This window comes from Neoarius graeffei, chromosome 6 (assembly GCF_027579695.1).
Source record: "Neoarius graeffei isolate fNeoGra1 chromosome 6, fNeoGra1.pri, whole genome shotgun sequence".
Taxonomy (NCBI): domain Eukaryota; kingdom Metazoa; phylum Chordata; class Actinopteri; order Siluriformes; family Ariidae; genus Neoarius; species Neoarius graeffei.
Genome location: NC_083574.1, coordinates 66013446 through 66031588, shown reverse-complemented (window position 1 = coordinate 66031588; position 18143 = coordinate 66013446). Strand labels below are relative to the sequence as shown.

The 18143-nt window shown below is 37.7% G+C and overlaps 1 protein-coding gene across 1 annotated transcript in view; it reads right to left on the bottom strand.

The window, feature by feature from the left end:
* napab (N-ethylmaleimide-sensitive factor attachment protein, alpha b) overlaps positions 1–18143 on the bottom strand; it is an 87459-nt gene that overhangs the window by 27389 nt on the left and 41927 nt on the right. Inside the window, exons 4-5 of the mRNA XM_060923996.1 lie at positions 11870–11916; positions 11322–11399 (exon numbers count right to left, since the gene is read on the bottom strand). Of these exons, the coding sequence (XP_060779979.1) occupies positions 11322–11399; positions 11870–11916 (125 nt within the window). The remainder of the gene's footprint in view (positions 1–11321; positions 11400–11869; positions 11917–18143) is intronic.

Here is an 18143-nt window from a genome sequence, read left to right as displayed (position 1 = left end):
ACAATATTTGGCACCCCAAAATAATGGATCAACTTTGAAAGACAGATTACTGAGCTTATTTTTTTCTTTCATTGCATCATAAAGTTAGCAATTCAGTCATCGCAATATTCAATTGATATTATAGAAACAATATGCCTGGTAAAAAGGGTTTTTATTCTACAATTAGCATAAAATAAACATTAATAACCATCATCAGATTTACTTTGTATAATTACAAAAAACAGCAGAAATACCAAGTTTTTAACAGTACTTAAAATTCTTCAGCTTCAAATCCATATCCAAAGCACTGATCTATATCTCTCTCTCTCATTATATATATTTCTATACCAATATATGTATTACACACACACAAACACACACACGCGTACATCATGTGTCTAATGGGAAGATTTTTCCAAGAATTTCACAGTAGTTTTCAACTTTTGAATTTCAGGAAAATATCTTTAACTTTTTTTTTAAGTCTGTTTCAGCAAGCTTATATCGCCTGCCACTAGCGTCAGCTATCAGTGGTGCTTCTACGGGGCACATAATATGCTAGAATGGCACCCAGCACTCATCCTTTTGGTTTTCTGGAGGCCAAGAAAATTTGTTTCCTCTGTCTGCTTTCATAAAGTTAACATAAACATCCTGTTCATCATCATTCCTTTGCATGATGTTTCCTATAACTGGCAACAACCACGCAGTCTTGTATATGTCTTCTTATGACATTCTTGTTCTAACTTTTTTCCAATACTGCATTCTTTCAATTCAATACTTCCTGATTCTTCCTCCATAATTATTTGTTAATCAGAACTGCATAAGCTGTAATTAATTACTCCAAACAAAGCAATACATACACTCCTCACCGATACAATATATACACTGGCAAGTGAACAGGTGACTCCAATTTCTTTATGTGCAGCAGCTGATTACATCAGCAGCCACATTTAAAACAATGAGCAGTGACTCTTGATATCAGATCTATTTTTAAACTGCAGTGACTCATGATCAGCTTGTCTAAAATTGTTATAACAATTCCCTTGCCCTATTAATGCCTCTAATGAAATGAACAGATTAAGAAAAATACATTGTCTTGTTTTAGCTACTGAACTAAGCACTATTAATATAATACTAGACCATGGGTGTCAAACTCTGGCATGCGGGCCAAATTTGGCCTGCAGTGTAATTATATTTGGTCCGCGAGGCAATCCCAAATGACTATTCGTTGGATTTGTGTATACAGCGCATTCACCGCTAATACTACAAATCCCATAATGCTCTGCTGTTGTTTTGGCGCGTCAATCAGGACAGGACCCAGAAACGCAGTAGGACGTCCAAACGTTCAACAACAAATGGACAGTTGCCATAGCGACTTCACGCTACAACTTTCACCATGCTACATCACAGACATGTACGCTGCAGTGAGGGCTTTTAAAACTAAACTGTACCTGTGGGAGAATCAGATGCTGCAAGGAAACCTTGGCCATTTTCCCTGCTGCCAAACCATAAAAACACAGATCTCTACCGCCGTGTTCCCATGCGCACAGTTTACTGAAAAGCTCCGTGCACTTGGCGCTGAGTTTAGCCGGCGATTTGCCAACTTTGATGTCCGGAAATGGAGGTTTGAACTGCTCAGTAATCCCTTCACAGTTGATGTGGAAAACGCACCAACCAACCTCCAAATGGAGCTGATTGAACTCCAGTGTAATGGCACGCTGAAGTCAAAGTATGATGCTGTGGGCGCCGCACAGTTTCCACAGTTCATCCCTGACCCAATGCCTCAGCTCCGCACCCAAGCTGCTCAGATGCTCTCCATGTTCGGCAGCACTTATCTATGTGAGCAACTTTTCTCCTCAATGAAGATGACCAAAACATCTCACAGGAGACGTCTGACTGATGAACACCTTCGCTCGATACTGAGGATTTCCTCAGCTCGGAGCCTGAGCCCAGACATTGATGAACTAGCATCCAAGAAGAGATGCCAGGTATCTGGCTTGGGCACATCAGATTAGATCAGTGTGTAGCAAACTGAGCAATAATTAACCTTTTTTCTTTATGCACTTTTTCTTGCTACTCCAAGGCATGGGCTTGAATAGTTGATTGATTTATTATTGTTGTTTTATTTTTAAAGTTATTAGCCTGTGGAAAAAGTTTATTTTGATATTTAAATCAGAAGGCTGCAAATAGAAAAGAGGCATACGATTTTTATTTAAATTTCATTTAATAAATTAATGCCATTGATGTTTTTTTTTTTATTTGAAATTCGATTTAGCATGTCTGTACTATTGTTATATATTGTATAGTAATAAGCGTTGCTTGTTCCATATTCAATGTTAAAGCAAAACTTGTTTGGGTCCATATTAAAAAGGCTCATTTGTTCAATGTTGGCCCGCGACTTTGTTCAAGTTTTAAATTTTGGCCCACTGTGTATTTGAGTTTGACACCCCTGTACTAGACTAAGTATACGCTTTACTGCACCATGCAAGATTTCACCTGCTTTGAGAGAGAAACCCCCATCCTGATAAATATATTTTACTTAGAGAAAGTAAATTCTGAAATATCAAAATTATCTCTCAATTTACTCTCGGAGTACAGCTCTTCAAAACTTTGTAACAAAATTGTGTTGATGACTGAATTGCTAACTTTATGATGCCATGAAAGAAAAAATAAGCTCAGTAATCTGTCTTTCAAAGTTGATCCATTATTTTGGGGTGCCAAATATTGTAAATACCAAATTTGAGCTTTATGCTTCCATGCAGAGCTGATATATTGCTTTCTGAAAATGCAAATACAGGTTCAAAATTGGCTCGCGCCATGTTACGGTACCCTACTTTGCAAATTTTTTTCACTATGAAGGCATTTGAGCTAGATAAAAAAAAATTTTGACACAAAGTTGGTATATCAATATGCTCTCCACAAAAAAAAATTATGAAGTGGCTGAGCACTTGCCCACATGGTCAAATCAAAGAGACTGGAGGCCTATTTTTGACATTCTACGATCATGTTCGATTTTCAAGAGTCAATAATTCAAAAACCCTTCAAGTTATGACCACAATGTTTTACACACATAACTAGTACCCCAGATATGTGTATTCTACAACATGAAGATTATCCATTGAATCCCTTCTTTAGTACAGCTCTTTGAAATTTTGTAATTTTTTGCGAGAATGGACAAACTGCCATTTTTGTGATGCTACAGAATGAAAAATTAGCTCTGTATCCCATTTTTGAAATTTAGTGCTGTATCTGGGGTGCCCAACTAGGGTCTATTCCAAATTTGAGCTTTATATCTGCATTTTTAGCTGAGATAATGCCTTTTAAAAATGAAAAAAAGCTCAAAATGCATTCGTGGGTGAAAAATAGGATTGTGGGTACCCTGATTTAAAAATATTATATCTAAAAAGCTACTTGAAATTAAGCAGAAATATTTTGTATGTGTTCAGACATATGTAGGTACTTGCAAAAAAAAAAAATCATGAGAATCCGAGTCGGTGACCTGGAAGGCACCTGATGATTTCACACGGAATGACCCACGGATAAGTGACGTCTGCTGTGGACCATACGAACTACATTCAACACGGCTAAAAACTGAAAAGGCTGATAAGTGTAATATAATACCAATACAAGCCACGATATAAGGTGAATAAAATCGAGAACGTAATTGAATAACATGTTAATTAAGAAATAAAGCAAGTTTAAAAATGACTTCAGTTCCCCTTTAAATGCAAATCGAACTTTGAGCTCCCCTCACAGACAGATATACACATGCATTTGTTTACAAGTTGAAGGATACAGAATCGGCAAAAGCCAAAGAACCATGCCAACTCAAGGTAGAGTAATATTGCAGGATTTTGAATGAATGAATTTGAATGAATTTATTTTATTTCGAACATGTATAAAAATGTATGTAACTATTTGTACATACAAAAGAAAGAAAATGAAAAAAGTGACAAAAAAAAAGAATAAATAAAATAACCAAGAGCTAATACATTACAATACACCGCGCATTGTTCGAAAAAGGAGTGAAGTACAATACTTTTTTTTTTTAATTTCCCACCCCTTTTTAACTACCCCGAAACCCAAACTACATTAATACACCTATAAAAATATATACCATATATACACTTCATAAATATCTATATAAATATATAATTACAAAAATAAATATCTACTACATACCTATCCCTGTAAATATGAAGATATCTATCCCCATAAATAAATATATACCATATACTAAGTTAGTTCTAATATAACAAATCAACCCTATTCTATTTATCCCTCATCATCCTCCATTAACATACTTCCTCTTCAATATACTTAAAATTTTTTTTGTACCTTTTTTTAAACAGATTTATATTTGCACTTTGTTTTATTTCTGTCTCCAGTCTGTTCCATCAAGTCACCCCACAGCTCGATACGCACATGTTTTTCATATTTGTTCGAATCTTTGGTTTTTTAAAATTTAGGTCTCCCCTTAGATTATATCCCCCCTCTCTCTCACTAAACATTCCTTGTATATTTTTTGGCAATAGATTATTTCTTGCTTTGTACATTATTTGTGCTGTTCTGAATTTGACCAGATCCATACATTTCAACACGTGTGATTTTATGAATAGTGAGTTTGTGTGATCTCTGTATCCTGTTTTGTTTATTGTCCTTATTGCTCTTTTCTGTATTGTACATATCGGCTGCAGAGTGGTTTTGTAGTGTTTCCCCAGACTTCGACACAATAAGTCAGATATGGCAAAAATAATGAGTAATATAGAGTATGCAAAGATTTACTATCAAGAATATATTTTGTTTTCCACAGAATTGCTGAGCACTTTGCCAGTTTTGCTCGTACATATCCTACATGAGGTTTCCAGCAGACTTTAGGATCCAAAATCACACCAAGAAATTTAATTTCCTGTACCATTTCTATCTTAGTATTGTCTATTATCGATTCTACATTACAATCTATTTTGTGTCTCCCAAACAACATAATCTTTGTTTTGCTTAGATTTAATGATAATTTATTTTTGTCAACCCATAGTTTTAGTTTATTTATTTCAGTTGTGATTATCTCTAAAGTCTGCTGCAAATTCTCACCGGAACAAAAAATATTGGTGTCATCTGCAAACAAAAATTTCAGTACTTGCGAAATTGTACATATGTCATTGATCTATAATATGAATAATTTCGGACCCAATATTGACCCCTGTGGTACCCCGCATGTAATGTTCATGAATTCAGATTTATGGTCACCTATCTGCACAAACTGTTGCCTGTTTCTTAGATAGCTCGACAGCCAACTCCACCCAACTCCCCTAACACCACACTTTTCTAGTTTACTTAATAATATACTATGATCAATAGTATCGAATGCTTTTTTTAGGTCCACAAATACTCCAATTGCTATTTTTTTTTTATTGTCTATACATTTTGTGATTTCCTCTATTAGTTCCATTAGTGCCATCGATGTTGATCTGTCCGTTCTGAATCCATATTGACTGTCTGTAAGGAGGTTGTGTTTTTCAATGAATTTGTCCAATCTATCTGAAAAAAGTTTTTCGAGTATTTTGGAGAATTGAGGGAGTAAAGAAACAGGCCTGTAGTTTCTGAAATGGTGTCTATCTCCAGTTTTAAACAATGGTATCACTTTTGCAATTTTCATTTTGTCTGGAAATGTACCTAATTGAAAAGATAAATTGCAGATGTGGGTGAGTGGTTCCACAATTCCCTCAATAACTGTCTTTACTGTTAACATGTCTATATCATTCCAGTCTGCAGAAGTTTTGTTTTTACATTTTATTACAATTTGGATAATTTCTTCATCAGTTGCAGTTAGAAAAATTGTACTTGGATTTACTTGGATTACAGCATAATTTTATTTATTGTGACATCAGAAATGAACACTAAGATAAAACAGAAATGACATTTGTTTTACTAAAATACTGTGCTTGCATTTTCAGGCCATATCCATTGTTTGCTAAGCATCTGAACGTGGAGTATGTGTCTTATCAAATAAAAGGTTGCTGGCAACATAGCATATTGCACACAGCATACATTGGGCAGTGCAATTTACTCCAAGCTAGCAGAGAATGCAAAGTTACAAGCTTTCAAGGTTTATTTGGCATGAGATTGACAAAGTTTTAGCAGGAGATGAATTTACGGATTTGCATGCTAGCCTGAGATGGGACTGAGATTAGATGACTTGTCATCCCGGAAAAACTACAAATCTCTGTGAGACAGGGATAACCACTGATAAGGTCACAGCCTAGGTCACAATCTTTCATAAAATAACACTGGCAGGGATGTGTACACTGCTGTCGGCTCGTCATCGTTTTCTCACTGAAGCTGATATTTTTAGGTAAAATTTGGACATAATGTTGCTTTAAGCCCAGTAAAACTATTGGTGCCTTTCATTTCTGGCCATTTAAAAATGACTCGCTGCCTCTTCCATGTACAATGGCAAACACTTACGTACGTTTTATCCCATTAAAAAAAAAAAAGGACATTTTAGCTATTTGAAGAAAGCGGCACACCTTGTTTCCAAATTGGTGGCGACTGTGATGGCAGTGCAGTACTGCAGAAATCACTCACTTTTTATTGAGTCAATGTTACGTGGGAAGCACTGCAGCATGCCACGATGGCTCTGCAACACCATATTTTACACCTGATGTGACTTGTGTACATCAAGTACACAGGGGGTGGAGCATTAATTTGTGTTTTCTTGTCGCAGTTTATTCCAAATATTTGTCATGACTGCCAGATTACTATAAACATTCATTCCCCCTGTGCATGAGTTATATAAAAAGTTCATTAATCCAACAGGATTTTCACTCCTATAGTCAGCCATGAAGCCATGGCCTAATGGTTAGAGAAACTGCTTTGGGACCAAAAGGTTGCTGGTTTGATTCCCTGGACCAGCAGGACTGGGTGAAGTGCCCTTGAGCAAGGCACCTAACCCCCAATTGCTCCAGCAAAAGTTGTGGCGTGCCTTGTGTCTGATTAGCCAAAGAAAAACCAATGATGTGGTTATCAGTTTGGGCAGGGAACCCGGCCATAATGAATAAATGAATGACAGTCAGTCAGTCAGTCAGTCAGTCAGTCAGTCAGTCAGTCAGACAGACAGGTGGGCACTCAGGACCAATTCTAGACTTATTTGGGGGTGGAGCTCAATCACAAGTTTGTGTTCACAGAGAAGAATTCACAATTGTGTGTCACTTTTGTGCACACAGCTTTACAAAATGGTTGGTACTATGCTCATACTTTTTCACCCATTGTGTAGGAATACCTGGGGGGGGGGGGGGAGTGTACAGTAGTACTTGAAAGTTTATGAAACCTTTTAAAATAAAACAAAACAAAAAAAAACAAAACGAACATAACCCAAAACATCATTAGATTTTCACACAAGTCGTAAGGGTAGATAGATAAACCCAATTAAACAACCAAGACAAAGATATTATACTTGATCATTTATTTATTGAAGAAAATGATCCAATATTACATACACTATATTGCCAAAAGTATTCGCTCACCTGCCTTGACTCACATACGAGTTTAAGTGACATCCCATTCCTAATCCACAGCGTTCAATATGACGTCGGTCCACCCTTTGCAGCTAGAACAGCTTCAACTCTTCTGGGAAGGCTGTGCACAAGGTTTAGGAGTGTGTTTATGGGAATTTTTGACCATTCTTCCAGAAGCGCATTTGTGAGGTCACACACTGATGTTGGACGAGAAGGCCTGGCTCTCAGTCTCCGCTCTAATTCATCCCAAAGGTGTTCTATCCGGTTGAGGTCAGGACTCTGTGCAGGCCAGTCAAGTTCATCCACACCAGACTCTGTCATCCATGTTTTTATGGACCTTGCTTTGTGCACTGGTGCACAGTCATGTTGGAAGAGGAAGGGGCCAGCTCCAAACTGTAAAAACAGTCTGCATGCCTAGGTGCTTGATTTTATACACTTGTGGCCATGGAAGTGATTGGAACACCTGATTCCAATAATTTGGATGGGTGAGCAAATACTTTTGGCAATATAGTGCATCTGTAGTGGCAAAAGTATGTGAAATTCTAGGATTAACAGTTAATTTCAAAGACATGCGGTTAGGTTAATATGGGATGACCTTAGGCTGAGGTGCCCTTGAGCGAGGCATCCAACTCCCAACTGCTCCCTGGGTGCTGTTAGCATGGCTGCCCATTGCTCTGGGTATATATGTGTGCGCGCACGCTCATTGCTCACGTGTGTGTTCACTGCTTCGGATGGGTTAAATGCAGAGAGGAATTTCACAAGCGTGTGATGAATAAAGTTCTTCTTCTTAATTTGAAAGTGAAATTAGAGTCCGGTGCTTTCAGTCAGTGATGACAATCAGGTGTGAGTGGGCACCCTATAGAACAGGGATCTATCAAAGTCTGCTCTTCACAACACGTTTGGGAAGTGCATCATGGCCTGAACAAAGATTTCCAAGGATCTCAAAGAGCTGCCAACGTAACCTTTTTCAATCTGATGAGCAAAACCATCTCCAATATTACATATCTCTAAATGGCAAAAGTATGTGAAGCTTTGCTTTCAGACCCCCTTGTGCAGCAATATTTGCAACTAAAAGGTTTCCAGTAACTGTTAAAATCAGTCCTGCACATCGGCTTGGAGAAATCGTGGCCCAGTTGAAGAACAGCTTCAACTCTAGGATGTTGGTGGGTTTCCTCATATGAACTGCTTGCACAAAATTTCTATTGGATTAAGGTGAGGACTTTGACCTAGCCATTCCAAAACATTAAAATGTTCTTTAACCATTCTTTGGGAGAACAACTTGTGATATTAGGGTCATTATCTTGCGGCATGACCCACTTTCTCTTTCAGTTGTTCTGACATTTTCTACTAGAATCCTCTGGTATAATTCAGCATTTGTTGTTCCATCAATGATGACAAGCCGTCCTGGCCCAAACCATGATACTACCATGTTTCACAGATGAGATAAGGTTCTTTTACTGGAATGCAGTGCTTTCCTTTCTCCAAACATAGCGTTTCTCATTTAAACCAAAAAGTTCTATTTTGGTCTCATCCGTCCACAAAATTTTTCCAGTAGCCTTCTGGCTTGTCCATGTGTGCTTTAGCAAACTGTGGACGGGCAAAAGTTTTTCTGGATGGCACTGGCTTTCTCCTTGCAACCCTGCCATGCAGAGTGTTCTTCTGATGGTGGACTTGAACATTAACCAATGTGAAAGCCTTTAGTTGCATAGGTGTTACCCTGGGTTCTTTTGTAACCTCATGGACTATTACACACCTTTTTCTTGGAGTGATCTTTGTTGGTTGACCGCTCTTGGAGACGGCAACAATATTCTTGAATGTCTGACTGTGGATTGGTGGAGCCCAAACTTTTTAGAGATTGTTCTGTAACCTTTGCCAGCCTGGTGAGCATCAACAGCTCTTTCTCAGAGGTGCTCAGAAATCTGCTTCATTCATGCCATGATATACTTCCACAAATATGTTGTGAAGATCAAGCTTTAATAGATCCCTGTTCTTTAAATAAAACAGGCTGCCCACTCACACCTGATTGTCATCCCTTTGATTAAAAACACCCAACTAATTTCACCTTCAAATAAACTACTAAGCCTAGAGGTTTACATACTTTTGCCATTACAGATATGTAATACGGAATCATTTCCCTGAATAAATAAAATGACCATGTCTAATATTTTTGTCTCATTTGTTAGAGTTCTCTTTATCTACTTTTAGGACTTGTGTGAAAATCTGATAATGTTTGGTCATATTTATGAAGACCTACAGAAAATTCACAAACTTTTTTCACAAACTTTCAAGCACCACTGTATAAGCGCCATATTTTTAGCCATACAGGTCAGTATGGGATGTGCATTTATCACAATGCTCTCGATGCAAGCACACTCACCACTCAGCTAATTACACAGCTCTAGTCCTATGAAAATCTGACTTTATATATATCAAATCAATCAATAGCCATGAAGACTAATTACCATAAAATTAAGTATGAAAACCTAAATCAAATAATCTATGCCATTTGTAATATCTACTCTGTCTCACTCAAAATATCTGTAAAAATATGTATAAAATATAGACCACCCCTGGGTCCTCTCACTACCGTTAAAGTGTATTATTAGGGTGTATTCAGACCAGGATAGTTCGATAGTTCACTTGCTTTGGTCCGAGCCAAATGTTTTTTTTTATTTTTCATTTTGGTGCGGTTCGCTTTCACACTGTACATTTTAGTAAGCAGACCAAAATCTGTCAACAAAGCCACGCGCCCTGAGATCGTTCAGCTATTGGTCAGAGACGACATGCGCACAAAGCGTTAAGTTCAAAAGTAGTCATGGAGGCTTTCCGTGCTGTTATTCTTTTTAATGTCATCAAAGCTATATGTTTTTTCCAGTTTTTACTGTTTTCACAATCGTGCGATTACTATGCTGTTGTACAAGTAATTTATCAACGACGACTTCAAAGGGCAAGGCAGCTACGGAGGATAGCGCTGATGAGCACACATCATGTTGTGACAGTTCTGGCTCTTCACGCAAGATGAAGGAGGTATGTGTCGGGATATTCGCCTTATCCATCGTAATAGATGAATTTCTTTTTTGCGTCGCTAGTACCACCACTTTTTGAAAGAATGTCCCTGATTTTAATGTAGGTCTAACGGAGTTTCTTCCGACATTGTTCTGGGGAGCGCGTGAACCCCTTCTCCTTCATTTTCTCACTGAATACAGCAAACACGTCGGCATTTTTGTGTTCTCTCCAAAAGCTCAGATATGTGGACATCTGCCCATATATCCACAAGGGTACGCGTTTCTTCCTCGGCCCACGTTTGCCCCCTACTCTTTTTTGTACTCTGTAGTCTAGCCTACCACTGGTCTGAATGACTGAACGACTGTTGTAAGGTTCCCTTGACAACCGAAACAGTGTTTGCACTTTGCGGTGGAGTGTCAAGACTCTGTTTCCCATAATGCTCAACAAACGATGGAAGCTCCCGAGGTACAAAAAAGCAAAACTGTCGGATTAGGTCCGGTCTGCTTTCACACCTCCAAAAGGTCCGCACCAGAGTTCCTTTGGTCCGGACCGAGTCCGACCTTGCAGCTCGGTCTCGGTCCGCTTGTTTGGTCCGGACCAGAGTTCGGTGGTTTGTATTCAGACCAACCCAAAAGATCCGGACCAAGGGAAATTTGGTTCGTTTGGTCCGGACCAAACAACGTAGGTGTGAATACGCCCTTAGATCTGTCGGAAACGGATCAAATGCCCTATGGATTAGCCCCTACAGTTGCTAGCATAACAATTCATACAGATCAGTCTTATGACCAGAACACACAAAGCTCCTACTGAAGCAGAACATCTTACCTTATCAATGTCGACTAGCTCGGATTCATAGATCTCTGCAATGCTCACATGATGCTTTGCTGCAATTGTGAAACGACCCTACAATACAAGAAATATTTCTGAATAAAACAAAATGTTTTAAGATGTTTTGTTGACAAAGAAACCTGGTTATATCTTTTTTGGTGAAACCAACATAGTCCAAAAACAGAATGTCCTCTGGTGGTGAATCAACTACATGTTATAAATATATATTACATTGTACAATGTGTCATTTGTAATCTTTTTCTAATCACCACATCAGCTAAATGTCTTAAAGAGTCAAAATGATCAAACACGTTGAAAAGCAACTCTCCTCATTTCAATTTCTTATTGAACACTGATGAGCTCTGTCAGCTAACTCAAAATCTAGTTACAAGAACAATTCTTCTGTTGACTCCAGACCATAGGGTAAAAAATATTTGATCGCTATTTCTTAGCAACAACTCTCTAAAAAACAAAAAATAATTCAGTTATGTTCAAAAAGAAACAAAATGAAATTTTAGTTGTGTTAAAGTTGAGTGAAGACTCACCATATCTGTATAAATCTCGATTGCCCTAATCAGGCAATTTATGGCTTCTGTAGAGACAAAGTGGCAAATGAGTTACAGATGAACATCTATTTAAGAGAACATGAGTATTTATTTACAAATGTCTTCAGGCACCTTTAAGAAGTACAAAAATATTTCCATATTTCTGCAAACGATGTTCACATTTGGTTTTAATTCTCAAGTCTGTGTCAATCAATTATGGGCTTGTTTTGGTACTTTTTTTTTTTAAACCTCAGGTACTTTTCTACCTCAGTTCTGCTGTGCAAACATTTTTAGAAATGTTTACATCTGTGTTTTCTGATGTCTATTTAATGTTAATTTACTTTTGCTTAACAAGTTGCATGAAGACCTCCATTTTAAGCTGCTCACATACACAAGAAGTCATCTTTTTGTGAGTTCTAGTCACTTGTATTTGCTTCCTTCAATCTGTCCATCTAAAAATCATTGTTTTCTCTGCAAACACGTAAATACATTGCCATTTTAAGACTTGAAACAGAAAAAAGGGCTCAAACTAATCCCGTTATTCAATGCCCAACCTCAAAATCACTTACATATTACACATACACCATCTACATCAGGTCACTGATAATTAACCTCAAACCAATGTTTTTAGGTGGACCAGAATTCAAACATGAGCTTTACATGGGGCCAAATTTATCAATCATTACAAACGACTTGGGGGTGTAGTGACATACTCCAGTCATGATTTGATTCCATTCATGATACTGTGTTCATTAAAAGGACTCCATTTTATTTCTGTACAATATTGCAAAACAATGTGCATTTTTATCTATAAAAAATACATCTAAAATTTCTAGAGGTTTAATAACATTTAAAAAAAAAAAAAAATGTACTACAACAGTCATGATATCCCAAAAATAAAAACACACTGAACTCTTTCAAGAATTTGACGAAATAAACGAAGTCTCTAGCCAAGGGTAAATTATCAAATGAAATATAATGAGCTTCACAGAAGCATATGAAGGCCGATTTATACTTCTGCGCCAAAGCATATTTGCGTTGTGAAGCAAACATGGGGATCATGCGTAAACATAGCACACAGATGTGCTAGTGCGCAATCCTCCCACATCTAACTACGCATTGCACGTCTCGGTGCTGGGTGTCAGGTGAATGAGGATTGGTTAGTAGACAGGCGTGTCTGTTACATAGAAACTGTGTGATGAGATGTGACATTTCTTCTGAGGGTTTAATCAAATTCAGGTTGAGATTCTTCAAAGTACATCTGAAGTGCAAACAAAATGCTAAACAATAAAGCGCAAACAATAAAATGCCCCTCGTTGCATCCAGTACTTTCCATCTTCTATAGGTGAGCTCGTGCTCCAAAACTGCTTGCTGAAATTAATCTGTTAACTCTCTCTCACACTCACACACGTGATAACATTATTGTATAGTGGCTTTATTTACAGAAAACTAATCCGATTGTGCTAATAAAAAAATCTATTACATAAATAAACTATTAATCTATCATCTATGCAAAGCTATACACTAAGGGAATACTTTATTAGAAACACTATACAAATGGTCAGTGACTGTTTTCCTGCTTTTCTCCAATTTTGGGATGTGTGGTTTTCGTTGCTTGTATGATTTGCTAATGCTTGGACCTAACGTTCTGCTGACTGGTGCGGATCCCAATGACCCCTCGAAATTAAAGCCACTAGTTCCATTTTAAAGTTTCCCCCCTCTGCTGGACAATGCTAACTGCTCACCGGCTCTGCTTTCTGCGAGTCCGCTCCCTGGTTGCCTTTCTCCTCCTTGACTCGGTCGGCAGGTTGAGTTTCCACTCTTTTAATAACTGTCAGTTTAAGGCCTGATGGGTTCGCTTTCCTACCTCATTTACAAAATAGGTGTTGGGCTAACATGGCTTGCTATGACAGCTGTGTGGTTGGCTTGGGGATGCAACTTACAAGATTGAGAAACTGCTGAAACTGAGAAATTGTTTTTGGAAAAAAAAAAAAAAGATATGCTCATTTTGAATTTGATGTCAGCAACAGGTTTCAGAAGAGTTGGGATGGGGCAACAAAAGTCATATAGTGCTTTAAAAAAAAAAAAAATTTAAAAAAAATAAAATATTGGTGAACTGGCAATAGGTCAGTAACATGATTGGGTATAAAAAAAGCATCCCAGAGAGGCCAAGTCTCTCAGAAGTAAAGATGGGGAGGGGTTCACCGCTCTGAAAAACTACATGGGCAAACAGCGCAACAATTTAAGAATAAGAATCTGGAGGAATCTCTGTATGCAATAGACAAGGCTGAAAACTGATATTGGACACTGGTGATCTTCAGGCCTTCAGGCGACACTACATTAAAAACAGACACGTGTCTGTAGTGGAAATCACTGTATGTGCTCAGGAACACTTCACATTGTATGTGCTCAAGAACTTTTCACATCGTCTGTGAAAACAGTTCATTACTGCATCCACAAATGAAAGTTAAAACCATATATAAAACAACATCCAGAAACACCGCCACATTCTCTGGGCCCGAGCTCTTTTACGATGGACTGAGATGAAGTAGAAAATTATCCCGAGATCTGACAAATCAAAATTAGAATTTTTTTTTCGAAATCATGGACATCACATCCTCCAGGCTAAAGGAGAGAGGGATCATCCAGCTTGTCATCAGTGCACAGTTTAAAAGCCAGAATCTGTGATGGTATGAAGGTGCATTAGTGCACAGGAAGCTTGTACATCTGGGAAGGCATCATTAATGCTGAATGATATATACACATTTCAGAGCAATATGCTGCCATCCAGACAAAATCTTTTTCAGGGAAGGCCTTCCTTCTTTCAGCAAGACAACGCCAAACTGCTTTCTGCACATGTTAAAACTGCATGGCTCCATAGTAAGAGAGTCCGGGTGCTAAACTGGCCTGCCTGCAGTTCAGACCTGTCTCCCATTTAAAACACTTGGCGCATTATGAAGTGCAAAATATGAACTTCTCCTGCAAAAAGGAGACCCCAAACTGTTGATCAACTGAAATTGTACATCAGGCAAGAACGGGACAACATTTCTCTTTCAAACCGACAGCAATTGATCTCCTCAGTTCCCAAACATTTACAGTGTGTTGTTAAAAGTAAAGGTGCTCCAACACCATGGTAAACATGCCCCGTCCCAACTTTTTTGAAACATGTTACTGATAAATTCAAAATGAGCATTTTTTTTCCAAAAAAACAGTTTCAACATTTGATATGTTGTACTTTATACTATTTTCAAAGAAATATAGGGTTTCCATGATTTGCAAATTATCACACTGTTTTTATTTACAGTTTACACAGCATCCCAACTTTTTTTTGGAATTGTTTTTTTTTTTTTTATATAACCATTCCCTCACTAATGAAGATCAACACACTTTTCCCCTCATATGGTTTGTGTCATTTTAGCTTTCCCTTGTTGATGGTGTTAGTATTTTTATGCATATATAAATCACATCATAATTACAGTAAACAAGTAAATACAGTGAAAACACTGAGACTGCTTATACTGAAAAGTTTTCTGCCAAATCACAGGCCTATTTAAAACATGTATTATTCTAACTCCTGCACCTGCATTTATCATCATATGCTGTAATGAGCTAGCCAAGGCCAGTTTGTATCAAGTAATATTCACTCTGAATCAAGCAGTTGTTCATTCGGAATCATGCAATTCATGTACTGGAGTGTTTTGCACACTGCTGTAATACATTTTATCAAGTGTTGCAAGTCATTCTGAATTGTGTATTGTTCAAATATTGTGGTAGTTTGCACCTGCAGCCTGTATGAATCTTTATCTTATGCTGATTTGGCTCCAGTCATTTTGAATCATGTATTGTACACTCTGAATAGTGGGTTGTTCATTTATCATATGTTCTGACTCTTTCTGAACTGAGCATTCATGGACTGGAAAATTTGGCCTGGCTGATACAAAATACGAGGAGGCGTGGGATTTACTGCCCAGTAGGAAATGTATGATGTGACATTTTAACCAAATGAGATTATTTGCATATGCTTATTTGAAACTATATAGAATGAGAACTTTGATTTTGAGTCTGAGCACTCTGCAGACTGATTCCGCTTTTGTTATCGATTTCATTAAAGTCTAACTTTTCTGCAAACTCTGACCTTGGAGTATTCTTGCTTGAGAGTTTCCACAACAAAGGATGACTAAGGGAATTTGGCTTCTGTGTTACCTCATATTTGTACCCCAGTTAATCAGGAAGTCATGGATTACAGCTTGAAGGTTCCTACACACTCCAACTCAAAAATGAACAGTTTAAGTGGGAAACATGCTTCAATTACATCGTGTTCACGATCATTTCCAGGAATGCCAATAATAGTGGCAACATTTTTGTTGGAAATAATTATTTCTTGAGGGAACTGTTTTCCTTGGAATACATTTTTAATTTAAAAAAGGTTGGATTTTTCTCATTTCTTCAGCATGAGATGAAGCTACTTCACCAAAAAGGTGGATTTCTCCCCCCAACCCTTTTTACTAATCTTTACAAAGGGTGCCAATAATCATGGAGGACACGGTATATAATTATAGCAGCCACCTCACTTTACTTGATCGTGGTACAGAGTCATCATCCAACAGGTATGCTTTGTACCTTCTTTTCAGCATTATTAAAACAAATTTAATACGCCTAGCAAACTGAATTCTCTCTCTCCCTTTACCTGAATAATTGTATCAGAATTTGGTGGGGGGAGGGGCAAAGGGAAAGGGGGAAAAAATTGTCTTTACTATTGGAAGTACTGAATTTAGAACAGTGCAGAACAGTGCACTAAATAACTTCATCTAGCACTTTACAATGAACACCTGTACACCAACTCGTACAAAACAGCCACTTCATGTGGCAGCAGCACAGTGTAAAAAATTATGCAGATACAAGCCATGAGCTTCAGTTAATGTCAAATATCAGAATAAAAAAACAAATGAAAGTTAACCTAATTTGCAAAACAGCTTTACCTCATATTTTTGCCTTTTTAAATAGTGCTTTCAATGAAAAGTTTGTTTAATGCATGTTTTTCAAGCACTTATTTACTTCATGTCATTCATGCATACACTCAAACTCGCATTGCTCAAACTGAATAAATTCTATTTGAAGCAAAGCAGGTCAAAAATGGTTTTTAGACAACAGGCTAAAAGGTGTCTAGACTGTTGTAAGGGTTTTTATATTGTTCCTAATATAAACACCAAACAACAATGGATTTGAGCTGTGATTTAGTGTACCATGACTACATGTTAACATAATGTAATATTATTAGTATACTGACATACTCAAAGGGGAGTACGACCCAGGTGAAAAATAAATAAACGCACTTTTTCCAATGCACTTTGAGAGAACTGAAAGCACAGTGAGTGAATGAGTAAAATCTCACATCTGTAGCCGCTTTATCCTGTTCTACAGGGTCGCAGGCAAGCTGGAGCCCATCCCAGCTGACTACGGGCGAAAGTCGGGGTACACCCTGGACAAGTCGCCAGGTCATCACAGGGCTGACACAGACAACCATTCACACTGATATTCACACCTATGGTCAATTTAGAGTCACCAGTTAACCTAACCTGCATGTCTTTGGACTGTGGGGGAAACTGGAGCACCCGGAGGAAACCCACGCGGACACGGGGAGAACATGCAAACTCCGCACAGAAAGGCCCTCGCCAGCCACGGGGCTTGAACCCGGACCTTCTTGCTGTGAGGTGACAGCGCTAACCACTACACCACCGTGCCGCCCTGAATGAGTAAAATATACAATATAAATAACTTTTTGAACAACATGATGACTTGGTGTTTCCTTGTCTGTAAAAACTTTGTTTTTACCTAATCTAGCTCAGGTGAAAAAGAAATATACCTCAAGTTGTGTTTTTTGTTTCCAATGCACTCTTCACCTTTTAAATGTACCAAGTACATATAAAATGTGTTATTTTGGAACAACATGAAATATATTAAGAGTTCTCTGAGAAATGGTTAAACCCAATTTTAAGCTACTTGCAGTATATTTTCAGAAATTTAGTTGTGTTAGAACTGAACATAAGAACCTTTTTTGTGTAATGTATTTGTTAAATTTCATTTTAAATATATTTCAAATATGTGAAGTTTATTTTAGCAATCTACTGATGGGGGAAAAAACAAACATTCCTGAAATTGTGCAGAATTATAGGTTTACAAGGGTGAGTTATCACCATCAACAGAGATGGAATTCACTCTCGGCATTTAAACATGACCCTCATTATCATCTCTTCATGCCACAGCTCCAATTTCC